Source organism: Rhagoletis pomonella, unplaced genomic scaffold, assembly GCF_013731165.1.
Source record: "Rhagoletis pomonella isolate Grant_MI unplaced genomic scaffold, Rhpom_1.0 Rhpom_scaffold_00012, whole genome shotgun sequence".
NCBI lineage: Eukaryota > Metazoa > Arthropoda > Insecta > Diptera > Tephritidae > Rhagoletis > Rhagoletis pomonella.
Genome location: NW_023458566.1, coordinates 21367192 through 21394444, shown reverse-complemented (window position 1 = coordinate 21394444; position 27253 = coordinate 21367192). Strand labels below are relative to the sequence as shown.

The window sequence follows — 27253 nt, the reverse complement described above, 5'->3', positions numbered from 1 at the left end:
ACGCTTGCTTGCTCTGTATGAAGACAAACTTGTTTCGTTTGCGCTTTCAGCTCCGACGGAACTTTGTTCTTCACCCACACTTTATACTCATTCACCTCCACTATTTTGTCGCTATTTATTCGTTTCGTTTTTTGATGAAATTTCTTTCTTATTTGTGTACTTCACGCACGCGCTGTACAGCTGCATCAGAGCGCTGTTTAGAAGGCGGCCGAAATACACTCCAGGGCCGGAGCGGTGCCTCTGCGCCCCATCACCATCGTCAGCAAATACCTGCTTGCCCGAGCAGCGGGCCTTGACTGAGGAACGCCTCACCTCCTGAAACTGCCAGTGTACATTCCACGAATGCTGAACAACACCAATACCAACACCAACAACAGCAACAACCACATCAGCAACAGCAACAGCAACAGCCCAAGCATTCACGCCAACAGCAGCATCATCACGTACATTGTAGCTATGATAAGGATATTGTATGTGACGACACGCAAGCGCACCTGCAACAATTGCAACAGCAACAGCAGCAAACACAGCAGCACGGCGATCAACCACATATGCACCAACCGACTCACTGTCACAGTCATATTGCTTACGCGGAACCGCTTCAGCAGTCCTCCTCCACACCGACGCCACACCGCCACCAGCAACAGCAACAGCAGCAGCAGCAACGCAAGCACAGTCACAGCCACAGTCCACACCATAGCCGCCACACATCACCGCACAGTCATCACTCGCACAGCCAGCACTCGTCACCGCATCAATCGCACCATCACGTGCACGAGACCGACTCACTTACGCGCTCATCACTCACGCATCCACCACGTCCCTCGGCTAACAATACACAGTCATCATCCTCTCATCATCAGCATCATCATCACAATCATAGACGTAGACGTTCGCGTCACAGTCATCAGCAGCAGAATGGAAATGGGAATGCAGGAGGCGGAGGCGGAGGCGGCAGCGGCAATTCAAGCCTACATGGCCCACATGGGCACATCCATCAGGGGGAGCAGCGGTCTTCGTCGCGACATCATAGCCACGCACATGGCAGTAGCTGCACGCGACGACACCGATCGGCTACCGATATTTCCAGCACATCGCTCAATACGTGTCAAGATCCGACATGTGTGGATCGCGAAGTACAGGATATCCTCGTACGCAAGACCTGTTGCAACTCGTCTCGCACCGAACTGGCGCAATATTTCGCAGAAGATCTGTATGGTTCAACACGCCGTCCGTCGTCGTGTTGCACCTCTTCAGACTACTGCTATCAAACAGATTCAACCAGTTTGTATGGTTCACGCTCATCGCTCAGTCGTAACAACTCAATTAAGTCCGCGTCCGTGGCATTGCGCAAACGGCGTTTGCACCAACGCCAGCCTAGCTACACATCGATATCGCTGCGTGGCTTGAACGCAGGTCGTCCTAGCAGCCAACCCGGTTCACTCACTTCCGTTTTCGATCGCGCCAAGCAGTTGGGTATCGATGCCGCTGACTTGGATAAACGTGGCAGTAGAGGAAAAATAGTAGTTTCACCATCGAAAGTAACCATTGAAAGACAGACTTCAAAAGATGCACTGAGCAACGACCTGCCGGAGTACGCTTGCTCACCTTCGCCGATACGCTGGAGCTTCCTCGCCGATGGCAAATCCCCAACTGAGATGGAGCGATCAGGCGAAGTGGATACTAAGGACCCATGGACTTCCGCTGACGAGCAAACACGCGAGCCAAAACAGTCTAAATGTGAGCACCGTAGCGAACATCGTTCATACACAATGCAGCACAGCAGTCGGAAGTACGCACATGACGATCGGCCAAGCACATCGGCTGCGGCAGCGCGCAAATGCCGTGAGAGTCCATTCAACTGTGATTTCGAGGAGTCTTCGACAACTGTGCTCTTCCATCAAGAAGCTGACTCCTACAACAACTGTTGCAATAACTACATCCAGTGTAACACCTACCTCGACCAGGATCTGCAGATCACCAGTGAAGACATTCACCAATATCTCTCCAAAGGCAATCAACAGTCCAGTGATGTGCTGAACAACTCCAAAAACTACCCATTCCAGCCAAGCAACGCCTTGGAGTTTCAATACAAAAACAACTTTGCGAACAACAACATCGGTGCCGCCTCCTCTGAGGGTGGTGACTCTGTACGCGGCTATGAAATCTGCTTCCGCCGCAACTCCAGCAAGGAGACAAATCTGAATCAAAATGCGCCTGGTGGTGTCGGCGGTTTAGCTGGTCCCGATGACGAGGCGGCCAGATGTGCGGCGTCCTCATGTAGCAACACGCCACTTTCGCCCACCAACATCAATCTCTCTTCCAGCACGAACAACATTAATATCGTCTTTGGCAACTACACTGAGCGCAATGCCAACGAAGTGAAGTTTATCAACACCACACGCGCCGGCGATGGAGTGGCGGTGTCAACCGAAGCTCATCACAGCGGTTACCTACCCTTTACCTACCCAAGCTACGACTACACCAACATGTCAGCGAATTCAGTTTTCGACAAGCCATTGGGCATTGGTGAGTTGCCCAAGGACTTCACCAGCGCTGCTGGCAGTGCTGCAGAAATGGAAGAAGGAGCTGTTGGTGGCGGTTATGTGCGCAGCTCCTGCGGCTCACCAACCGTCACTGCCACCAGCGACGGCCAACACTCCTCCTTGCTACAATCGCCCGTACCCACTGGTGTGTCATTCGAGTCCTTTGATGCCGCTTCCGATCATAATTTGATTTCATGCCGTGGCAGCTGTCAATTCTCACCCACGCCTCGATCGCCCCTATCGCCCGCATCGCCAGCCTCCTCACCATGTCTGTCGGCTTCCATAAATCCCGCAGCCGCCTCATATGTGAACACTCATCATCCGCACTTCCATTATCAGGCGCATGGCGACGATCGACAGCACTCACCCGGCAGCGATGCACGCCGTCATTATCATCACAATCATGCACAATATCATCATCATCACTTCACTGAAAGCTTTAAGATCAGCAATGCACTCAATAAGGTGCGCAAGCGTGCACGCAAATACACTGAATTCCTACGCAAGAAGTGAACAAGCGATCGAACGATTCGAGGATCGGTGGCGCCGCGAAACTGATCACGAAGCGAGCAGTGTGTATCACGCAGCGAGCACCGATCGGATCGTTTGAACGAAAAGTCGCTGGAGCGAAGAAAAGCACAATTTTGTATGCGTTTACGTCTGTTTTCGGTAGATTCTCCATACTTCGGCAGAAGATACGTGGTCGTGGCGCTCAACCGGCGCGCCTTTAGTTTGGACGAAGGCGGTGAATGAAGCAACGCATCTGGAGCAATTTCGCAAAATGTTTGGTTTTTAATTTGCGACAACCAAACAGTTTCAACCCTTCTTCAATTGCAAATGTATAGATAGATGATCCCGAGAAATTACGACTTCAAGCGCGTCCAGCGGCCAAATTCATAACAGCTACAACAACAAAAATAAGTATTTATAAGAGACGCTCCTTTCCGCTCATTCATCACATATAAATTCTTAAGAGTTTAGTAGTAGCAGTAAGAATAGTTAATTCATTCAATTTGAGCTCAAAAACAATCAAGGATCATCGCGTAGAGGTACACAACAATCGAACAATTGCCCACGCCGTGCGGTAAGCTGCGACCAGAAGCCCGCCCTGTGCGGTTGGTGGAACGGAGAAGCGAATAGCATTAGGCATTGGTGGTGCACACATACGTACATACATACATACCAGCATCCATACTTGTTAACTTGGAAAAAAGAAACCACAACCGGCATTCAATCTAGAAAAGCAATAAAGAGCAAAAAGCTAAATAAGAAGCTAGTAAGGAGGAGAGAGCAGAGCTGCTTGTGGATTTTGAAATTGGATCTACTACTAAGTACTAAGGTGGTCGTTATGTGCGCATATGTATGTGAAATGCAGTGCATGTATTAGAAGTGTAAGCAGGCGTAAATTATTTACTTTGTTCACTGCCAAAAAAAAAAAACTAAGTAAACTTATAACAAAATGCGAGTAAGAATGTCAGTAAGAAATGCAGAAGTGTGGCAACACCCACCATTCAATGCCAAATTCAGAATGCGTATACATACATATGTACATGCATAGGTGCTGCGTTTTAATTGGGGCGTGTCTAGCCACTTACTTACACACACACACAAACACTCGCGTACTTAGTGATAACGTACATTAGCATACACATACATACATATGTATAGGCAGGGGCGTGCATGCAATGGCCCAGTGCGCCCCAAAAATTATATGGCAGGCGCGCAAAATGCACAACCTACGACTGTTTTGCACGCAAAACTCAAAACTCAAACAAAAAAGCAAAACTCTGAAAAACACTCGAAAATGCAAATAGAAAAAAGTATTTGCGAAATTGTGACACAACGACTATTTTAATTAAAGATAAATAAATAAATAAGACAACAAAAAATAAATAATAAAATAGGTGAAAATTGTGAGAACCAATAGAATGAAAAAAATCAATAAATAAATATATTTGTATTAGGCAAAAATACAAAAGAACATAGAAAACAAAAAAAAAAAATATTTATAAAAAACGTACTTTCCAATTATATCAAGAGAAAAAAAAAACATTTAAATAAAATAGCGAATGCGAAGCAGGCAGATAGTTCACACATATGTAAAAAAAAAACAACTACAAAAGAAATAAAAAAAAAACAAGGAGCGCAAAATTCACTGCAGTACTAGTAAGAATATGTTAAATTGCACATTAATTTTAAATTGAATTAGAAACGAAATCCAAGACTAGCATCCACCACTCAAAAGCGTATGAATAAAGGCAACGCAACACGCACACACCAGCTCGCATGAAAAATAACCAAACGAAAAAGAATTTTAAAAAATTCAACATCCTGCGAAAAACTGTAGCTATGCCATTAATCTGAAAAATTCCCAAAATATTTTCATTTACCATGCTCTGTAGCAATACCTCGAAAAGGTATGAAAACATATTTTCATTTGACTTCTCTAACCACTTCACATTTTTTTTTTTTAACTTTATAAGACGGATAATGTTGATAAAAATTATATTTGTGAGAAATATCACACAGCAAAGATCACTCACAGCCCGAGCACCCGAGCGAATATCAAATGAGTTCCTCTGTTTCTGAAATCCCATTTGTTCTCGCTAAGATTGTGAACCATTGCGTTATGTTGGATTATGTCACGAAATGCAGGAGACAGTCTTAAATTAAGACTAGGGATGATCTATTGTTACAGGCGTCCGTTGAGTTACAAGGCTTCTGTCATCTAAGTATCGTTAAGGAACGCCGCGAGTTTCCCGCCAAGGGCTTCACGGCGTCGCAAAATGCGCTCTGGTGTCTCCTCTATTTCGTGACCTAATCTGCACTAGTCATAGTAAATTATTTCTTATATGATAAACGCATGCAGTGCTTAGTAACAATTCTTACTTCGTGCCTGGCAAGGTTAAGAAGTTATTCGGCTCTTGTGGTTAATATTTGCTAGGTGAAGGTTTTAAACTCTTTGTTATCCTCCCTATTTGTCCAGTTAGGTTCCGCTCCCTCTATCATCCGGAAATATGAATTTCGCCTAACATAATTCCATGGAGGTAAACCCAGTTCATGGCGGCGACGGATGTTAAAAGCACAAGGCAATCCCACAGTCGCTTTGAGCTGACTCCGTGTGCTATCAGTTGGAGGAATGGTGCCCTATTGTTAGATTTTACACTGTTGAATCCTTGGTCGCCCCACTTTCTACATACTACCCCAGACTGAGTTCGATGGCAAGCGCCTCAGCTTGAGAAACAAAATTTACTTGTCACATCCATGCGAAAAAAGAATTCTGGGATACAAAATATATGTACGTACATATGATGGATCAGGCTCCAACAACATGATTAACTCTGAAGCCGTCATTATAACAACTTAAGGTAGTGTCGCACGATTGGTCCATTGGTACAAATTAAAAAAATGGGATGACAGTTTTTTGTATAGTCACACCAGTGCCACAATACAGCGGACTTCTATTGAAAAATTTGAACAAATTGTTTTTCGTGTTTGGGATATTTGGGCAAATGCCCAATCGTGTGCCACTGCCTTTAGGCTATCCTTCGAGAGTACTGACCGTTCAATAAGCCTCATTGGTAAAGTCGTAAATTCTGCCAAAATCTACGACTCGACAACATTGGCATTGTCGAAATAAGTAAACGACGAAAATCGTCGAAAATTATGCAGTGCTGCCAAGTTTTTCAATTTTAATCACTAGTCGAGTGGAAATTTTAGGCAGTGCGTGTACAACACTTCTGTCTTCTTTTTCCAGGATGTACTTGGAAATACTTCACTTATCTTAAAAATCAGTCTGTTATGCACCACTTCTGCTCCATAACCTTCCAGCAGGTTCAAATGGAGACCTTGGCCTTTTAAATGTATGTATGAAGGTGAGAATTTAATGAGGGCTTGACAACAATGGAAATTCCTATATATTTGACTTGTTTAGGTTAGTATCTTCTCTCTCTGAAAAAGTGATTCTAGAAACCGTCTCTAATGGCTCTATTCAGCGCCCTCTGTATGGGGTAATCGGCGTAGTCTTGAACATCTAAGTCCTTTTACCAAGACCTTGGATTGGTTCGTCTACTAGGATGAGAGGGCTGATCGCTCTAACCTGTGCAATCTACGACCAGCTCTTTGTGCTCCGTGGGCTTTAAAATTTTCTGCGTCTGTCCTCGAATAAGCATTACTGTCTCTTACAATATTCAATCCTATTGCGAGTGTCGACTAGTAAGTAGTAGATAAACGACTGTTGGTCGATTATCGATAATCCGTAGTATTTTCAAATGCGTTTTCGCGTTCAATAAGAGTATCGAGGTTTTGCTTCATTAATGACTAGTTTTTTTTACATATGAGTATGTATGTATGTGTTTGATATAAAATTAATATGTTTAAGAGATTGCAAAAAAATATTCTAAATAACGGTAATGTAGATTCATAAAGACACATGCATATGTAGGTAAGTGAGTGTGTAGAAATGTTTAGTCAACTTCAGTTGTACGTATGTATATTAATTGGATCTAGAAATTACGCAATTTTTATTTTTTTTTTAAACTTCAACAAACGTAATGGGGATAGATAATAACTAAATTGTAAACAATAAAAAAAAAAATTGCTAGATGAGTAAGAGAAAATCTAAAACAAAAAAAAAAATACAATTACAAAAGCGATAAAACATTTGCAAAACATATACATAGCTAACGAAGTAAGTAAATAATAAAAAAAAAAACTTTAGTACGCACGGCCGGTGTGCACAGTTTTACTATTTTACAAAAAAAAGGAGTTAATTTAAAGTTTAGGTTACAACAACACAAATTCTACGCCAAAATTAGTAACTTCTTTAAAAGGTTATTTTTAAGCTGATTCTTAACAAAAAAAATATATAATTAAAAAAAAAGTGATATGTACACCCAGTCCCCGTGGCATGCAATAAAGCCCACTCAAGTAGTCCACTTCGAGCTCACTTTTATGATATTTAAGCTTTGAGACAAATATCTATCTATGTATTTCGTACTCACCACAACACCGCAATTTTACGCTACAAAGTTCCTATAATTTTAAAAGAAACACAGCGAATGATTTCTCTTCATTCATCCTTAAATGAGTAAATAACGAAGCAAATATTCAATGCTCCACGTTGAGAGGTAAACTGTCACGCACGCAAGCACGCACGCACGCGCACATCTCTACACACACGTGTGGTACTTACAGGCACACTCACAGTCACACACACAACCGCACGCATGCCACATCACGCATTTAAAGGCACTCCTCGCAATTGAATTACTTACTTAAGGATTTCGCGTTTGTAATTGGTGTGCATTTTTTAAGTGACATTTTTTTTTATAAATACGACTACTGTCTTCCATTAAAAAAACAAAAAGGCAAAGAAAAAAAAATCAACAAAATCATTGGTTTGAGCAACTTGTGTTTTCATCGACCAAGCAATTTGTTGTTGTATGTTTCTCACTTTTGCATTTCTTTACACACACACACACACACACACGCGTACATACGTATTCAGTTTACTTAATGAAAATTTGTTAAAGTAAAATTTAAACGAAAATATCAGCAAATAAGAGAGAAAAATGCGCAGAAAGTAAAGCATGCAAACACAAATAAAAAAAAATAAAAACTAAATAATACTGAAAAAAGGAAAAACAATTTAAATCGAATGTACCTTGTGCGAAAAATTACTGTCTGTAAATAGAAAGTTGATAAATTATACTAAATTAAAAACAAAAAAAAAAGAACATAAAAATAAAATTTATAATAGTGGCAACAATAATCGTAGTTATTAACAAATACAAATAATGAAATAAATAGGCGAAACAATTGTAATAAAACGAAAATAAATAGAGAAATAGAATGAAAAAAAACAACAACAACAATATGTATTAGCGCCACAATTAACCAGAAATTAAACGCAAACAGAAGCAACAATAACAATGCAAACAAAATGAGAAAATTAGTGAAATGACATTAACACAATTAGCCTAAAAGAAACAAACAAAAAAACCAGACCAGAGAATAACAGCAAAAATTATGCATAAAAACAAACAAACAAAAAACACACATAAATTTAACCGTATTTACAATAATTTAAGTCATTTCGTATATAGTTAAAATTTTCAATGCACTGCCAAAAAAGGTTTTTAAAGTGAAAATAGCGACAACAACAACAATGTTATGTTCTTTTTGTACATATTGAAATAAATGAAGAAATTAATGAAAATGCAAATAAAAAAAAAAGAAAACAAAATACAAAATACAAAATAATTAAAATACTTACTAATCACTAGCAAAGTGAACGTAAATCGTAACGGTATAATTTTATTGCACTTAAATATAATTAAAAATAGTTTAATAAAAATAATAACGACTAATAAAAATTAAACGAAAGATAAGCAATGATAGAAAAAAAATACTAGCATACATATATATATACATACATATTTTCTTTGAAAAGGGATTTGAAGCTGAAAAAAAGTCACAAGCAATTGGCCATTATTTAGTACTTTATTGTTTTTTTAACCGATTTACTAAAGAGAAGGAGCTTATCAGTTCGTCGGGATATTTTTTTTTTTTTATGTATGTTACCGCATAACTTTGGACCACTTTGGACTTTGCATCGGAAAGGTAGTGTCTCAGACTCAGTCATCTGTTTATATTACGAAAATATCAACTAAATTAAGGTGCATCGACAGAACGTTCTTTTATACAACAGCCTGTCACTTAAAGCAACGGCTGGTAGGGTGAGTTATCCCCAAAGAAACTGTTCACATTTTTTGACCCATTTCTTTGTTGTCACTTTTGTCAGCGAAGACGTCAGCGCCGTGTTATTGAGGATTTTTGAGAATTTTTGACAGTTCTTTGTCGTTTGACGGGCCAATTTAGGGATGGTTGTTATGCTATCACTTATTTTCACAAAAACTTTTTGGAACGCGCCATGTTTTTTTTTCTTGCAACTCAGTATGTGCCATGGGAAAAGAATATATGACGTTTTTGTGTTGCCTCCATGGGGCCACCCTTCTAGAAATAAAAGGGGCCGTTTCGGACCACTCCAACTCTACCGTTGGACATCGCGGCAGTCATCTACGCCCTCAGCTCGAATTGGTTTCCTCTATGATGGTGGAGTTCCTGGTGGCATCATGCAGATTGCTCCGGAATATATAGGTGCTTCGTCAGCTCGGTGTATGCTGGTCAAAAACCTCGGAATACAATGTTGCAAAAACTATATGAATCGTTTTGGACCGCGGCTGGTTCTCTCAATTTTGATAGGAATCCTGACTTGAAACTGGGTCTTGGACTCTTTTAGCTCTATGCAGCCCTCCCCGCTCACATTTTCTACCAAATTCCACCGTTGGATAAATTCGTAGATTTGCGTTAAAACCCAGCTAAAAATTTGCTGAGACACTAATGGTTTTGGCAATTTTTATTTGACTCCATTAGTGATTTTGTTGAAAAACTTTTTTAGATCAAAGAGAACAAAGTTTTGCAAAACATCAATTTAGTTCTGAATTTTTTTCAAAAAAATCATCATTCCTTTAGTTATATGTACTTTGTTATTTCAATAGCACATTCATTCGACTTTCAAGCCACTTTTTTCGAATAATAATTAGAAGACGAAATTTACAGCTCTATTCTGTATCACTGACAAATTCTTGTCACAGTTTTTATTACGCAAAAATTTATGAAAAAGTTTAAATTTGTCAGTAAACAAATTTTTGTCAGCGATACAGAATTGGGCTATTAGTTAAAAAATCTTGTAAGTTTAAACACTGAATCAAAACCTAACGTTAACACTGTGAAGATAAAAAATAAAATAAAGTAATTGCAATGGAATATTTAAGAAAAATAATATTCGAAGAAATTGAAAATCGACTCTTGCGGCATTGACTGGTTGAGCCTACAAAGTAGCACAGCTAAGCTGAATAAAACTGGGAAGATTTTATGTTATTTTACTGTTTACAAAAAGGCCACGAATTGAAATTTATTAAATAAATAACTCATTTTTCATTTGCCACTAAATATTACATAATTTACCCACAATATTTCCGTTTAACGTTTCAGTTGTCAGGTTTCTAGATTTCCCGCGCTCTCGTCAGCTTAGCTGGGCGACCTTGGGACTGAACCTAAACAATGCTGTGTGTTATTCTAAATGTACATAACGAAAAATAAAAGAAATCATTATTTTACGATTAAGTCATTCGCGTTGATTGGATTAGAATATACATACATACATATATATATATAGGTACATATATATAGATATAGCAAAAAAGCAAACACAACAATTTTTAATGTTCATCAAAACATAAACGTACTCGTATTTTAGTTTAAGTAATTTCAATGAACACATAATTATTTAACTAATAAAGGAAATACCTTATAGAATTATGTATAGAAAATGTTAAACACAAAAAAAAAACAAAAACAAAAAGATTTAAGGAAACAAAGGAGTTCTCGCACTGTCGGCAGTGTGGAATGAAGAAACTGCAAAAAATAGGCTAAATCAATTAAAAATACAAAACAAAAAACAATAACGACAAAGAAAACAAACGAAATATGAAATACGCGAACATGTGGTCAATACAATATAAAACTAAAATAAAAAAATACAAACTCAATAACATTTAATCCAGAAGGTTCCTGTCCCATCCCAATTTAATATTGATTTTGATCGCAACACTTAAATTTTTTTAGGTTACATTTTTTATATTCTTCACAACGAGCCCATTTCGTTGACCAGTGGGACCAGTGCATTCATTCTCACCAGCTTAACGTGCAGTAAAACCATTAACAAAAACAGAAACATGTAAACTGTATCCAAATTGCAAATACGGATATACAAAAAAAAAATAAAAAATATTATTACTAGCTAATAATATTAAGCAAGATGTAATTAAATATAAACAAGAGTTAATACAGTGACTTTAATAAAATCACACGTAAATAATTAATTATGTATATGAATTTAATTTATTATTAATTTTTTAGGCATAACAAATAATATTAATTAGTAACGAAGTGAGAACAAAACAAAATCATTATTATGAACACATATAAATAAATTACAATATATGAAAATAAATTATATAAAAATTGCTCAATTTAGCAAGAAATTTAAAACGAGTAAAGAAATGAAAGAAAATAAATTACAAAAATAAAAAACAAACAAACAAAAATACGTTAAGAACAATTTCATTCAAGTTTTTCATTAGACAGTCAAACGATGAGTCGCTAGCTCAATATTAACAGAGCTCGGAAGGAAGTCCTTGTACGTGTGAACGATCGTCACATAGAACTTACGTCCCAGCTGCATGAAGTCGTAAAGTACGGTAGTCGATAGAGAACAAATATTTAATTTACGATGGCAGATCTCTTGGAATTAGAAGTGGCAACAGAAATTCCTAAAAAAAAGCGTAGGCGACAGAAATTCATGAAAAAAAATCTCTTGGTTTTAAACCGCGACGCAGAGCCTCGACAAGTCATATGCTACGATGGTGTTGTTTTTTTTTTTTTTTGTGGAACTATAACTGCACTCAGAGCGCCTACCATCCATGGTGTAGGTTCCTTTCCATTTAAGATTTGTGTCATCTTAGCAAACGGGGCACCCGCACAGGTTTTTGATTTTGTTATTTGTAATATATATATCAACTTTAAATGTTCTACTGTGACCAATACAGTTTGCTCAATGATCTTGAAATGCGCCACTAAATTGCTATGAAACTGAAAAAAAATATTTATAACAAAAAATTTGGAAATGCTAAAAACTGCAAATCCAAGACCATTTCCACAACATACTGAACAGCCCTACAGTTTCCAATGAAACAGTTTTCCCCCCTCTGATGCTTCCGAACATTCAGCATTGGTCTATTTTGCGGACCAAATAGAATCCAAAAATTTATAATCACCTAACAGTGAAAAGGTGCCACCTCCATTTTTTTTTTATTGTTTAGGAGAGACGCAAAATCGATGTAGTTTCGTCTTACCTGCCATTCTACTAAATTGAATTTTAAATTTTGAACAAAATTGACTTCCCAGTAGATAATTTCAGGAGCTAGAAGGCCTTCCAAAAGGCACAAATTGAGGGCCTTCTGTTCTCGCTACCATTGAGGGCCTTTCAGAAGGGCTTTTGTAGGACGTATTTCAGAAGGAGTTTTGGAGGAGCTGCTTCTTTAATTCCAAAAAATCATACTTCTTTAAGGCATTTATTTAAGGTTCATATCATATTATGTTTTGTTGCAATTTCAAATGCAAATTTAAATTTATTTATAATGTTAAATAATATAAATTTACGCATTCACGTTAATTGTAAATAGATGGACCTTCTAGAAGCCATGCAGGCAAGCCCTTTTTTCAGCCCTTCTTGGGTAGGCCTTGCAGAAAGGATTCACTTAAGAAGGCCTATCTAAATTATCTCTGGGTTGGACTCCGTTAAAAAATCTTGGTTCAAAAACGTCGAAACAGTTCCTGTCAGTTTCTTTTATTGGGAAAAACAAAGGTTTTACATAACGGTTTCTGATCTACAGTTATGCGTAAGTATGTACATACTTAGCGATTGAATTCAGCCATGAAAAGTAAAATATATGTTTGTAACAAAAGTTTTCACCTTACCCAGGAACCAGTTCATCAGCAAAGCATATTCGCCGCTGGGAAAAACCAATTTAATTAAATCAGAGCGGGGATAAAAGTTTCGCACCAACTGATCCCCCTGTAAAATAAAGCGAGTTTCGTTACAAATTTACTTAAACTTGTGCCTGATTCGAACGAACTTACATAATAGGGGCAAGTGTGATTTATGTTGCTGAAATTTTTGAAAAACGAATATACCACATTGGCAATGGCATTATTCTTCTTGACGATATAATCGCATGCGTCAACAGTAAAATCCAACACAAATGGCTTATATCCATTGGCTTTCTTCATGAAAGATGAACTCAGCTGGAAAGAAAAAATACCACAAATGGTTCTTATGTATATTAAATGGTTTACGCTTTCATAATAGAGCTGGGCAAAATACGTGATTTTCTACGTGACACGTCGTGTCACGCTTTTTCATGCGTGAGCGTGAGTGGTTTTGAGAGACAAATCACGTAACTTCCGTGATCGTGCGTGGCTGAAACTTTGGCTGGCGTAAGCGTGCGTGAGTTAGATTTTCCGTCAATCACGTGATTTTCACATATCGAGCCCTAACCGCCAAAAAGGATGTGAGCGACATTTTTTTCAAAATTTTATTTTTGATGCAGAAATGTTCCTAGAGTTTCTTGGCACAGATAATTTTTCGCAAAAAGTTGTGTAAAGTTTTTTGTTCTAATTTATTTTCGAAAATTTTTTATACAAATATAATTCATCCTACACCAAAAAAACATAAAAACAAAATCTCTAAGCTTTTTGCAAAACTCAGGAAATTTCAATAAATTTGCAAACTATTTTGCAGCTTTCTATTCAGATTTTTTGGAAAAATTGTAAGTATGCAGTTTTATATCCCATTCAATTTTAGTATAACAAAGTGCAAGTTTGAGGTTGCTAAAAAATAGCGTACTTGCAATTTTTCTAAAAAATCTGAATAGAATTGAATTTTCCTAATTATGCACAAAGTTTAGAGATTTTGTTTTTATTTTTTTTGTGTAGGATGAACTATATCTTTATAAAAAGTTATCGAAAATAAATTATAATAAAAAACTTTGCATATATTGCGAGAAATTCTCTGTAGCAATACTTTTATCCGGCACTGTATATATATAAAGTATAAATTAAAAAAAAATTATAATGTACTTGAAAAAGCGTGCGCGATTGAAAAAAAAATTAACAGAACGTTGGTGTACGTGATTTACAAAACCATCAACGTGAGCCAAAATCACTCACGCGTCCATCTCTATTTCATACCTTTATTTGGTAGGCAGGATGCAGGAATGTTATATTTATATTCAACACCGTGACATATCGGTTAATGGCTCGCAATCTACACTCATTTATTACGGCCCAGGATTTGTTGAAGGACTCACAGTGGGCATTGGTGAACTTCAAACCAGCTTTCGATTCAACGCCGTACATCTGAACATATTTTTTGTTGATGAATATTTAGATGACATAAAAACTTAGAAATTCATATAATACGTACCACATATAAAAAAAGACAAATCAGGACGAGTTTAGGTACTCGTAACAGGCGCATAATAAGAAGCAATGGATTTTTGTACATACCAGTAGTGTGCGTACCGTCGCGTGTCTCCAATGACAATGTCAATATATTTTTGCAATGAAAGTAGGTAATGCTTAATTTATTCATCTATAACAAATATTTTCTAATTATTGTCCAATGCGATACGTACATTTACCCAGTAGGAAAAGCGAAACGTTTTGGTTAATTTCAGTAACAGCCAAATCTCTTCTTTGATATAATTTATGGTGTACGGAATTATTTCTAAATTCTCAAAGATTTATTTAGATATCGAAATAGAACACTCTTTAAAGATGGAACTTTTAAAGGTTTCGACTTGTTCTACCACTACCAAAACATACTTACAAATATGCTACATTCAGTCCTGCAAGAGAGGCAGAACTCAAAGCGACCACAACTATCGCATGGAGCCCGTTGCGAGTTCCACCTACGATCAATTGCAGATTAGCGCGAAAATATTAAAAAGAAACGTATATTCGTAAGCCTAATAAAAATTCCACAGTTTTTCAAATTGTGATTATATGTACATATGTACATATGTATTATACTAATGTATAATTAATTGCTCTTGCTATTAATTAAATCATTTAAAATACTAGCAAAGCGTAAATAAATCATCACCAAACTATTTATTACATATATTGCTTGAAAAATATAAAATACATACATCAAAATAAACGAAGCTTTGGCAAATTTCAGCCTCCCAGTTGTGAAAAATAGGCCAGAAATTATCAATTTTTGTTTCTGCATGCCGCATTGTATGCCTTTGGGGTCAGAGAGCCACAGGATAAGGTCATTATTATCCTTTAACCAGTATTATCCACGTAGGATATTTGTATAGGTCTGACTGAGTGGAGCCAGACGCAGGTAAGTAAATTTTTTTTTTCAAAATATTTTTTTTTGAGCTACATATGTGAATTCAAAAGTCGCGTAATGCTGGAAAGAGTAATTGAAAATTGGTTCTTCCGAATGGACATGTCATGTTGCCACAAACCATTTAATAACCGTTCCCCCGACAGTCCAGTCGGGTCTACATAAACATAACCATTTTTGTACATATACATATGTATCTGGCCAGTGCTATCACTACTCCAGAAGCATTTCCTCAAACTCTTTAACGATTTGTATACTGATGCATACACAAGCAATTATCAACTATCCAATAAGATAAATATAGACGAAGAAGATATAACAGTGGACTATTGCTACGGTGACCATATTTAAGAGAGTCGAATACGGGACAAAAAAAAAATTATTTTCTAAATTTTTTTCCACAATGATCCCAGGTCTTTTAGCCCTCAAACAGCATTCTTACATAACATCACAAATTTGTAGGATATTCTTTCGAGATTTTTATCCCGCAAAATTTTTCAACTGCATGTTCGACAATTTTTTGATATGGAAGCAAATGGGCAGCGCATTGCACTTTATTATATACTCAATTTTAATAAGCTACAAAACTGCAAACCAATTTTTTTATACAGATTCTGATTAAGAAGTTTTAAATATTGGTGAAACTTTGCAGAATTAATTATCATCGTTTTTGCAGAAAGTCGGAAATTTTTATTCATATGGGTTTTGTTAGGAAGAGAGCTTTACTTTCATAAAAAAAAAATAATAAGCATTAAATAAACAAAAGAAAATAGCCAAACCTTGCTAAAATATCGAGTACTAATTTATATTTTGGTCACTGTATGTAATCCCTGATTCGAACCACAGGCATTCAGATTAAAGATCAGACTTCTACCATATTGTGGTAGATCTAGAGCTGGTTCGAGTTTCAATCACAACCGCAGTGTTGCGCGAATTATTAAAGTATCGCGTTCTGTGTGAATTTCTAGCAATGTATTATCAGTTGGGCAGTTGCAACAATGTTGCCGTTTTTCATCAGTACGACAGTAATGCCGCTTTTATTACGTGCCTTCAACAGGCCCCTAAAAATTTTTTGAGCATCTACCACACAAGGTCTGAAATATACCAAAAATTCGCGTTTTTGAGTAGTCTTCTTTTTTGCCCGTTACATGGTAAGCCGTGTATCAATTTTGATTAAATTAGCGTCCTTAAATTTCGAAATATTGAAGTTTCAAGCATTTCTGAAATTTACCGTTATATGACAAGCGGCCGTAATTTTAGTCCGATTTCAACGTTTTGCTTTTATGTGGCAAGCACAATAAAAATACCGAGTTTCGTACAAATTGGTAGAACGGTTACCGAGATACATATATGTGATCATAAGTGGGCGGTGCCACGCCCATTTTCCAAAATTTTATCATAAACGTAAACGTCTTGGTAAAGAATTTTTGCAAGCATCAATTTTGAATAAATTAGCTTTAATATTTACTGATTTATCGAAGATTTCATATTTCTCCAAATTACCGTTATAAATATGGGATCCCACATCCCTGTGTAACCACATGATAATATACACATACATTCATTATGTAAATAAAGACGCCTAAACGTATACCACAAATCTGTTTCTGTTCGTGTTGTATCTTTCAAGCATTTGTGCAAAGATGTAATGTCGCAAAACTCATAAACTTCAATGGTCAATATCTCAGGTTTAAAACAAGATATCTCGTTGAGTTAAACAGCATTATTAAGGGGAAATATTTTACTTTCAAATGGTTTATTAAATTTTCTAAAAAAATGAACGATTTTTGATGAATATACATGACGAATATAGCAAAAAGTCAGGGTTTTCGCATGTTTAGGCTTAAATATCTCGAAAACCTGAGCCAATCGAGCAAAACTGATTCTGGGTCTGAAAAATGTCGGCCTGTGTTATTGTCCGATTTTAAAAATTTTCGGCCATTTAGTATGCTGTGGCAGGGCCAACAACTGTGCCAAGTTTGGAAAAAATTGGTGCAGCGGTTACCAAGATATACAAATGTAACCATAAGCGGGTGTGGCTACGCCCATTTTCCAAAAATTTTTAATATCCTTATTTTTCGTCTAAAAATTATTGTAAATATTAATTTTGAGTGAATAATCTTCAGTAGTTACTAAAATATCGCAGTTTTCGTATTTCTGAAAATTACCGTTACATGGGAGGTAGGCGTGGTTATTGTCCGATTTTGCCCATTTTCAATACCATCCGTCCTACGCCCGACAGAAGTACACGTACCAAGTTTTCGTTAAGATATCTCAATTTTTACTCGAGTTATCGTGTGCACAGACAGACGGACAGACGGCCACCTCTTAATCGAATTCTTTTTCTTTTCTGATCATTTATGTATACATTTGTCGAAATCTATCTCGATTCGTTTTGCCTGTTTGCAAACAACCGTTATGTGAACAAAGTTATAATACCCTTGTGCACAAGTGCGCTCGGCTATAAAAAAAGCCAAGTTGTTTATATCGATTCTAGGGCTGTGCGATTATTCGATTACTCGAGCAAGTTGGTTAATCAATTATTCGGTTAATCAATTACTAGAGTAATCAAGATTTTGATTACTCAAAACGATGATTAATCGAGTTACTTGAAATATGATTACTCAAAAATAATAATTTTACTCGTTAAAAGAGTTTGCTTTGGAAAATGCTTATTTTCTTTTTTACATTCTGTATATGAAAAAAATTTTTTGTTTTAATTTTTGAAAACAGAAACGTTGTTTTCCAAGTATCAAGGAACTTTAACTACTTTATACATATGTAAAGAGTTGAAATGTTGATTACTCATTTTACTCGAAATGTTGATTAATCATAAAGCAACTTACTCAAATATTGTTGTTTTTGGTTAATCAAAAATCTTGATTACTCGAGTAACTGAACTTTTGAGTAATCATAATTTCCAATTAATCGAATAATTGAGTTATTTACTTAATAATTAATTAAAATTTTGAGTAATCAATTAATCGCACAGCCCTAATCGATTCAAATTTGACCCGAAGATCTTATGTGTTAAAAAATTTATAACTGGAAAAATAGTAAATACATATATAAGCCCAAGATCATAAGTATGGCTTTAGTTTCCAATTGGAATAAAAGTTTCCGGGGAAAAATGATTTTCTTATTCAAATGGGTCAAATTTGACCCGAAGACCATCGATGACATAAATAAATTACCAGGGCAATTGGTCAAAAAAGAGGAATGCCCCGTATAATACAGGACGGTTGGTCACCGTAACTATTGCGCATGTCTCGCTTTTGTCAAAACATACTTACTGCCTTCTTTGCAAAAAGTGCTAGCAAACTAAAGTGAATAGTTGGGTTTTGAGATTTCCAAAATAAAAGTTTGCAATAAAAAAAAAAAGCGCCAACATTAAATTTGTTAAATTACTTAAATAACGCAAGAGTTTTAGTAGTAACACACACACACACTCGAAATGCTCTTCTTTAGCTGGAGGCGGAAAACACGATTGAAGGAAAATCTAATGTGGCTTTTGGTCCCATTGCTAGTTTTGGGCTGCTTGCTAAGCATATTCAGCATGGAGTGTATTTTCAAAAAAAGCCTTACCATTAATCACATGGTAAGTGTAAATTACTACCAAATTTCGATTGAATGGATGATTGAAACTCTTCCCCAGTGCAAGATGTACGAAAGGCACAAATATAGCGGTTCACTGTGTGAGGAACTTTGCAGCGAGCAGACGCCCTTTGAGAATTTCAATTGTCCAAACTCTATAACTGACTCGGGCATTATCACTGCCCAGAAAAATGGTGATGTTATTGAATTTAGGGTAAGTGTGCCCAGTAGACTAAATTTTTCATCAAATAAATCAATGTAATTGTATTAATCCAAATGAATTGCAGCGGGCAGATAGAATATATGTTGAAGATTTAGCATGGAGTGACAAAAGAGGGAATCTTAGATATCCAAAAATCGATGATTTTTATCATATTGTAAAATTGCACATTTTAATCAACTACAACGTTACGTTGGAGGACAATATGGTGAGCTTTTTTCTGAGGCTCAATACAAAATAAATTTAAAAAAAAATATTTTAACAAACTAACTAAGGCACACAAATGCATAAATATCCGCAATGATACCGCAAGGCGCACATTTTCTTTCAATGCATTTGTTTCAGCCGTTTTTTTTTTAGCCTCTGAATTTATTTCTCTCAGATTATTATGCATTTAAAGTGCTAGCATAATAAACAAATCTTTGTACGATTGATAATAATTTTCTCTTTATTTATGGCAGATAAAATTGTTGATTAATCAAGAAATCGATGAAAGTAACCCCGATCAAATGCTAAACTTCTGGCGACTTTTCAAGGACAATAACTATTTGATGGGCAAATTGTTCGATGACGACGGTCTCTTTTCTACGATAGGAGGTGCGTGCGGTCCAGTTTATATTGTAGAGCATTTGAAGCCACTAGAGCTTCGAAACAGCTTCACGCGATTTTTGTAAGTAATGTACATCTAATATAAGTCGCTTATCTACTATTAGTTGACACTCGCAATAGGGGTGTTTTTTTGCATATAAAAATATTTTCCAAGCTTTAACCAAAACCATATAAAAAATTTTAGGAAGTTTTAAAAAAAGTTAAACTTTTTAATCTGCACCTTCACATTTTATCGTTTTTTTTTTACATAGCAAGAAACTTGCACTTAATTAGACCAAAATTATACGGGCCATACAACTGCATACCCAAAAATGTTTTAAAGATTCTGATTTGTTGAAACCACCGCATTTAAATATTTATAAAATATATTACTTATTACCTTCACTATAGCCTTAACAGTCCGCCAGAGCAAATGCTCTTCAAGAGGCTATTAAATTATATTATGCGTTTGGATATGATCAGACCGGACCCCTTGAAAATCTGCAAAATTGATTTATATAATTTTGGCTTCACAACTGATTCCAGGTACTCTTATTTTAGTATTGAATACATTCATAAAGCTCATTAAAATATACCTTCTTCTTGTTTCAGATTGAAAGCTTTCAACGCCAATCATATAGCGGCAGAGACCCAAGTGAATAAGCGTTTAGCTAGCGGTCAGCCCTGTTCGCGCGATGAAGATTGCGACTGGCATCAATGCCACGGTAGCTGCGACAAGCGGAAGCACATCTGTAACGGCGCTCAAAAGAATGATAATTTAGCGATCTTTTGCGATTATGTCATGGAGTATCCGTACCATTTCCCCGAATTAAAAATGCAGCCTGCAGTGTTGGAGCTCTATAAAGAGAAGTGCTTGCAGCCAAGATCAAAGATTCGTTGGAACGATTAAAAAGTGTGTCCTGTGGATAGCGAAATACATACATATATGTAATAATTATATTTGCATTAAAGTAATCGGTGCCATACACCAACACATACGTACAAATCATACATATACTCGTATTGTAAAAGTTTTGTAAAGCTTCAAAATTGCCAATATTACTTTATTTACAGAAATTAAAATTTTTACATTGAAATTAAATCATTGTAGAAAAACTAAAGCGGGCGTACTATTTGTTTCATGTTTATTATTTCTGGTTTTACATTCACAATAAATTTTGTTTGGTTTTTTGTTTTAATATAACAGATATTTTTGTCTTATAATTTACTGTTATTCTTATTACGATTTTCCTTTACATTATTTAAAACGTTTCTGATTTAATGTTATTGTTTATGATTTATCGTTTACATTTAAATAAGAAATTACTTTTTTCTTCCATAACAATGTCCGTGACTGCGATTAGTAACGTGCTTTAAATAGGAAAAACTTAATTTTTCACGCTTCACGTAAATGAAAAAAGCAGCAAATAAACGAAGTGTAGCCGGTAGAAGCTAACAGCCCATGCCCGAAGAATCACCTTGTGGAACATGAAGTCGAAGATGCTAAATGGCGTAAATAAATATGGCGCGAAGCAGTTGTTTCTGTCTAACGCGCAGGCGGGCATCGAAAGTAAAGATGTTTCATATTTAATAAACAAAAAAAGGCGTTTGAAATCCTTTGTGGAGACTTACAGACAATCTACATATTCAACACGGAAGGCAACTGGTGCATTAAGCGTCAAAATATAACAAAACTAAAACTCATCGGGAAATCAATTATCTACAAACAGCACACCATTTTTTTTTTGTACGCAACTACACATATTTGCCTGAAGCCTTATTTTTAGACGTGTTTGTAATTTCATAATTAGTTTAGTTTTTATAATTGTTGCTTTTGTTTAGAATTTTGATTACACAATTTCTGTAATTCCATTGCTTCCGCAAAAAGCAGTTTGGCGCAACTTTAATGTACATTACAATAGTAAGTAGATATAAGCATTTGTGTTTCTTTTCGTTTCATTTAAATTATAAAATAGTAGAAAATCTAAGTAGAAATGTACAAATATGTGCCAGTTTTCAAGTTTCAGTTAAACTTTTTTTAAGTTGCGTCAATTTCGTTATCAGAGTGTTCTTTGCCTTATTTATTTTCGATCTCGACTTTTATATTATATGAAAATATCTCTATGTAGGTATGTATTTTACGTGAAACTCCAAACTATCTTCAAACCAAAACTGCTTTTTAGTTAAAGCGAACTTCAAAGTCAACTTCCATGCTCTTTTAGTCAGAAAATTTGCAATCAGATTTTTTTAATTTCACTTTTTGGTTAACTTAATCATTACAATTTTCATTACAGTATTAAAAAGTATCTTAACGTTATTAATGAACATTATTTATTGATGTGGAGCATAATTTGAGAAGTCTATGGATGCCTATATATATTTGCAATAATTTTTAAACTTATAACGATGTTGCATATTGCAATTCCACTTTACTGCGTAATTAGTGATGACGATGTTCTATGTATGCGGATGTTTGAATGCATTTCTGATATAAAAGTAAATTTGAATGAGTGTGAATAGGGTTCAAATTCCCAAACAATTCGTAATCAAAGTTTATTATTGTGTATCGTGCTCTGCAGAGTGTATAGTGTCTGACGGCCCGCTTAGTTATGCGTGCAAACACTTTCTTAATTAGAATGCGTTTATGTTAATTTAGTGTAAGTGTAAGTGTAAGTGTGTGTGTGTGAGTGTGGGAGTCACTTTAAGTCTACGATCCACGTGTTCCGCCAACATAGTTGCACTGCATCTACGTCTGTATGTGTATTAGAGTCTCCTTTATTCTTATGTCTCTGTAGGAGTGACTGGCGGTGAGCCCGAAGGGGTCGTATTATTCTTTGAATGCCTAAGTTGCATTAGATAGTGCCTCTGCGTCGGTTTATGTAGTGCCAATTGTGTCAACGCATCGTCAATGGAAAACCATTGACGTTTTCGGCCAATGCTACGCGAGTCCTCCCACTCTTCAAGCTCATTGGTGACAGTCATTACAAAGACTTCGGTGCGATGCATATGTTCGCGATTCTATGTAACATACAAAATTTGTTTAATACAACTCAATATTATCAATGTGGCATTTATACCCACCTCGAACACGCCCAAGCATCTGCCAAGCTTGCCAACGACCCCGGCCTCTTCGAGCACTTCACGCACAGCCGTAACCGATGGTTCTTCCTCCGGCTCAACACCACCACCAGGCACGATCCATAGCTCTGGACGACGCGAAGACGTCACCAAGAGCACCTACATTTATTAAGTAGACATGCAAATATAAATCTTCTAAGTTTATGGCATTTATTATGACATTGCTATTTCACCTCCGCTTCGGCATCCGAGCGCACGCAAATGCAAGCAGCACGACGGCGAAAGCCATCCTTATCATAAATTCGTGTAGAATTGGGCTTCTCCTTGACCATCTGCAATTAAGCAATATTTTTGTTATTATTATATAAAATTTGTTGTACTAAAATGAAGAAAATTGCTGGAGTACTAATATAGTATATTTAATAAAAGGAAATGAAATAAATACAACAAAAAATAAGTATATGAAGAAAATTATGTACATAAAATTCTTATCACCATCGCTGAAATTGCTGCTGACAAGCACGTTTTTCGCAATCGTTGCTATTGTTTCATTTTAACATTACTTTGTATGTGTATACAGCTGTATGCAGACACATATAGAATTCGGGAGCTCAACATTTATGACAATGATTTGGTAGTCTCTGATAACACCAAGGAAAATTTGGGCATTCGACCATTTATAGGTTTATAATTTAACTGCTACTAAACATGTAGGAGCACATTGGTTTGTGTGAACGAGTGTGTTTACTTAGTTATCTTTTATTGCACACCACAACAAGAATCTGGAGCTAAAAGTATTGGTTAGCTGCTATAACTTCTACCGCTTAGACTTTGTTGCTTTTTCCATTTTTCCTAGTAAACAGAATCGTGGTACCAAGCTCAATAACAATATTAAGAAAAACAAGTAAAAAAGTCTAAGTTAGGGCGGAGCCGAACATTAGATACCCGGCGCAAGTAGCAAATATAGTTTTTTTCACCATTCCGAAAACACCTGCTACATTGTAAGCAGGGGTGCATCCCTATTTCAATCATCTTCGATAAACTTATGTATTCTCCGAAATTCCATATTACTTTTTTTAGGGGAATGTTGTTAGTATCGAATTTGTGTAAATTGGCGTTCTTTGATTTCGAAATATCGAAGTTTCAAGCATTTATGAAACTTACCGTTATATAAAAAGAGGGCGTAACTTTAGTCCGATTTCAATAATTTTAAACGTATTGCTTTTATGTGGCAAGCATAATAACCATACCGAGTTTGGTATATATTGGTCGAAAGGTTACCGAGATACATACATATATGTGATCATAGGTGGGCGGTGCCACGCCCATTTTCCAAAACTAATCATAAACGTATTTTGTGCCAGAGAATTATTGCAAACATCAATTTTGAATAAATTAACTTCGGTATTTTCTGATTTATCGAAGATTTCGTATTTCTCTAAATTACCGTTATATGGGATGTGGGCGTGGTTATTGTCCGATATTAAAAATTTTTAATAATTGGGTATGTTGTACCGTGCCAAGTTTGGGAGAAATTGGTGGAGCGGTTCCCAAGATATACACGTGTATTCATAAGTGGGCGTGGCTACGCCCATTTTCCAAAAATGTATAATATTCTTTTTTTCGCCTAAATGTGATTGTAAATATCAATTTTGAGTGAATAAGCTTCAGTAGTTACTAAAATATCGCAGTTTTCGTATTTCTCAAAACTACCGTTATATGGGAGGTAGGCGCGGTTATTGTCCGATTTTTCCCATTTTCAATACCATCCGTCCTACGTTGAAAATAAGTAGAAAACTTTCGTTAAGATATGTCAATTTTTACTCGAGTTAACGTGTGCACAGACGGACGGACGGACAGACAGCCACCGCTTAATCGATTTCTTTTTTCATTCTGATCTTTTATGTACATACACATTTGTCTACGTCTATCTCGATTATTTTGCCTGTTACAAACAACCGTTATGTGAACAAAGTTATAATACCCTTGTGCACAAATGTGCTCGGGTATAAAAAGTATTGGTTGTTGTTGGATCCGCTTTTTTATTAGGTTTACATTTCAGAACGCTGAAATACATTTGTTAGCAAACATTTAATAACCGGCTCCCAAGTCTCTGCAATTGATGCCCCTCGGATATTTATAAAATATTTGCATCGACGAAGATAAGAGCCTGACCTCTGCCATTGTTTGTTTAATTAATTAATTTTGTAATGGGTATGCAATCTATTGCACGTGACTAAAGTCTGCTAAATGAGAAAGTGCGTGTATATGTGCACACATATTTTCTTATACATAAATACCTATGTATATGAATATTCTGTGTTATGTGGCTAGAGATTTAATGATTATAATTTACTTACCTTTAACTAAGTTCCTAAGCCGAATTTAGTTACCAAAAATGTATAATCTCTTTATATAGCAGAAACTCTTCGAGAACGCTGGACAGAATCGGCAAAATACAATTTGGGAAAAACGTGTGGAAATTTAACCAACGGAAGTACCAAATTTGTCAAATGGGTTGTAACTGCAAAAAGGACAACATTTAAATTGTGACCAATTTTGAGAAGAGTAATAAATAAAAATCCATATAGAATTTTGACGAGTTTGATGGCGCTCCAAAGGGTGGGCGTCACACTCATCATACTAGCGTTTTACAGCGATATGTACTTACGTAGGTCGACGGGTGAGTCGATAGGTATGCGGCAATCACTTGACGGCGACAAGCAGCGTGCACTTAGGAGAGGCACAGGAAGTATTCAAAAACGACGTAAGAAAGTTTTAAATTATGCAAAGAAATTGCGGGGAAAAGTGGCAAAGTAGTATTTAGCTTTGCAATATGAGCATTTTAGTGCAGTTTTCGTCGTTTCGCGTGTATGCCTTTCTGCTTTTGTAGATGTTGTTGTTGTTGCTTTTTGTGTGTCGACGTCGTAGTCCCAGCTCGGCGGTGTCGGCTGTCGATTTGGCGTGCGATATTTTTTCTTCACGGCTGTAGTTATGTTTTTATTGTTGCTTTTTCTTTGTCTGCGTTCTTAAAAGCAAGGAATTTTGCTTCCAGACGTTGCTTATCTGTTAAGACACCTGCTTCCCATCTTACGCTGTGAAAACACGATTGCGGCTGCGGCGTCGCTGGCGGCGGCTGCACTTTTCTCGCAAAATCGGTTAAATTTGCAAATTTTCTGCTCGTTGGCGATGCAGAAAACTAACTTTCTACTTTAATCACAATTTTACTCGATTTTTAATAATTTCTCACCAAATCCAAGGAGTACATAAAGAAATCGCACTAAATTTGACAATTTGCAACGTTTCATGCAGTTTGGCCGCACTGTTATATGTCAAAATGACGTCCTCTGTAGGGTTGCCCGTTTGGGATATTAAATTCATCCGGAAGCGGTTTGGAACTAAATATCGGTTTGAGTCTAGGGACGAAATGCACCCGGAAGTACAAGGCGAGAGCAAGGAGAGAAAAGGCAATTAACACGGGTCCTTAAGCTGAAATTAGTCAAGAACGTAAACCTACGTAAACCACGATCTGTCTTACCAGATCGAAATGTAATTGAAAGCTCAACACCACAGAATGTTTCTGTAGTTGTAGCCCGTAGCGCAGAAATCTGCGGAATTTAGATTTTTCCGTGTCAGCTGATTTCTTCCTTCTATAGATGGTTGCCACTTCGCCAGTTTTGCAGAAGGTATAAAAGTTATAATTTCCTATTCAAAATACGTTTAAAATATTTTAAATTTACTATTGACTGAGTTTTTTTTGTTGGAAACTAAGTAGTTCATATTTAGCTGCGATCTATTATAGCACGAAAAATTGTAGTTGAAAAGGTAAGTTTATGAAAAGGCATTGATGAGTGGCAACACTGTAGTATGTAACACTGAGGGCTCCAGTAATCGAGCAAATTCTGTGTGTACACGCTGCGTTTAAGTATACGTTCTGCGTTCCTGACTAATTTCAGCTTTAAAGTTGGTACCGGGTTATCAGTACTTTTCTCTCCATACTCTCATCCTGTACTTCCGGGAGTGCATTTGGTCCCAAACCGATAATTGGTCCCAAGTCGACTCCGAATATAATAGCCCAGGAAAAATGTTCCCGTACTCCAAATTCCTCCAAAATCCTGTAAATGAGACAGAGAACATTTAAGGTACCGGCTTTCACTCTTACGAAATAATGTTTTGTTTCCG

At 36.5% G+C, this 27253-nt stretch overlaps 4 protein-coding genes across 5 annotated transcripts in view; 2 read left to right on the top strand and 2 right to left on the bottom strand.

Moving 5' to 3' along the window:
• LOC118748077 (glucose transporter type 1) overlaps positions 1–3985 on the top strand; it is a 54922-nt gene extending 50937 nt beyond the window's left edge. The window contains 1 exon segment of the mRNA XM_036482377.1: positions 181–3985. Coding sequence (XP_036338270.1) covers positions 181–3059 — 2879 coding nt within the window. The 3' untranslated portion in view covers positions 3060–3985.
• An 8561-nt stretch (positions 3986–12546) lies between these two features.
• Positions 12547–20481, bottom strand: LOC118748075. Of its 2 annotated transcripts, none has more exons than XM_036482375.1 (4): positions 20394–20481; positions 14424–14591; positions 13314–13478; positions 12547–13248 (listed from the first exon to the last, which is right to left on the bottom strand). In XM_036482375.1, exons 2-4 carry the CDS (start codon positions 14589–14591, stop codon positions 13102–13104), a joined length of 480 nt encoding a protein of 159 aa, XP_036338268.1. In that variant the 5' UTR covers positions 20394–20481; the 3' UTR covers positions 12547–13101. The 2 variants fall into 2 exon arrangements, with proteins under 2 accessions (XP_036338268.1, XP_036338266.1); XM_036482373.1 differs by lacking the exon at positions 20394–20481 and adding an exon at positions 14659–15104.
• LOC118748074 (divergent protein kinase domain 1C) lies at positions 18650–21119 on the top strand. The gene is made up of 6 exons (XM_036482372.1): positions 18650–19189; positions 19247–19399; positions 19473–19613; positions 19867–20075; positions 20405–20539; positions 20606–21119. Exons 1-6 carry the CDS (start codon positions 19046–19048, stop codon positions 20901–20903), a joined length of 1080 nt encoding a protein of 359 aa, XP_036338265.1. The 5' UTR covers positions 18650–19045; the 3' UTR covers positions 20904–21119.
• Positions 21120–21294: 175 nt separating this feature from the next.
• Positions 21295–26399, bottom strand: LOC118748076 (diphosphoinositol polyphosphate phosphohydrolase 1). Its single transcript, XM_036482376.1, has 5 exons — positions 25743–26399; positions 25432–25595; positions 23305–23403; positions 23075–23230; positions 21295–23011 (listed from the first exon to the last, which is right to left on the bottom strand). The coding sequence occupies exons 3-5, from the start codon at positions 23401–23403 to the stop codon at positions 22775–22777; spliced, it is 492 nt and encodes a 163-aa protein (XP_036338269.1). The 5' UTR covers positions 25432–25595; positions 25743–26399; the 3' UTR covers positions 21295–22774.
• Between the last annotated feature and the right edge of the window lie 854 nt (positions 26400–27253).

What these genes read in the sequence shown, in the direction of transcription:
- LOC118748074 (XM_036482372.1), top strand. Translation starts at nt 19,046, where the DNA reads ATGCTCTTCTTTAGCTGGAGGCGGAAAACACGATTGAAGGAAAATCTA. An exon ending in GCCTTACCATTAATCACATG is followed by an intron (nt 19,190 to 19,246) that starts GTAAGTGTAAAT and finishes ACTCTTCCCCAG; the next exon opens with TGCAAGATGTACGAAAGGCA. An exon ending in GGCTTCACAACTGATTCCAG is followed by an intron (nt 20,540 to 20,605) that starts GTACTCTTATTT and finishes TTCTTGTTTCAG; the next exon opens with ATTGAAAGCTTTCAACGCCA.
- LOC118748075 (XM_036482373.1), bottom strand. Translation starts at nt 14,826, where the DNA reads ATGAATAAATTAAGCATTACCTACTTTCATTGCAAAAATATATTGACA. An exon ending in TTTGTCTTTTTTTATATGTG is followed by an intron (nt 14,592 to 14,658) that starts GTACGTATTATA and finishes AAATATGTTCAG; the next exon opens with ATGTACGGCGTTGAATCGAA. An exon ending in ATCCTGCCTACCAAATAAAG is followed by an intron (nt 13,479 to 14,423) that starts GTATGAAATAGA and finishes TTTTCTTTCCAG; the next exon opens with CTGAGTTCATCTTTCATGAA.
- LOC118748076 (XM_036482376.1), bottom strand. Translation starts at nt 23,403, where the DNA reads ATGGTCAAGGAGAAGCCCAATTCTACACGAATTTATGATAAGGATGGC. An exon ending in GCTCGGATGCCGAAGCGGAG is followed by an intron (nt 23,231 to 23,304) that starts GTGAAATAGCAA and finishes TAATAAATGTAG; the next exon opens with GTGCTCTTGGTGACGTCTTC. An exon ending in GATGCTTGGGCGTGTTCGAG is followed by an intron (nt 23,012 to 23,074) that starts GTGGGTATAAAT and finishes TATGTTACATAG; the next exon opens with AATCGCGAACATATGCATCG.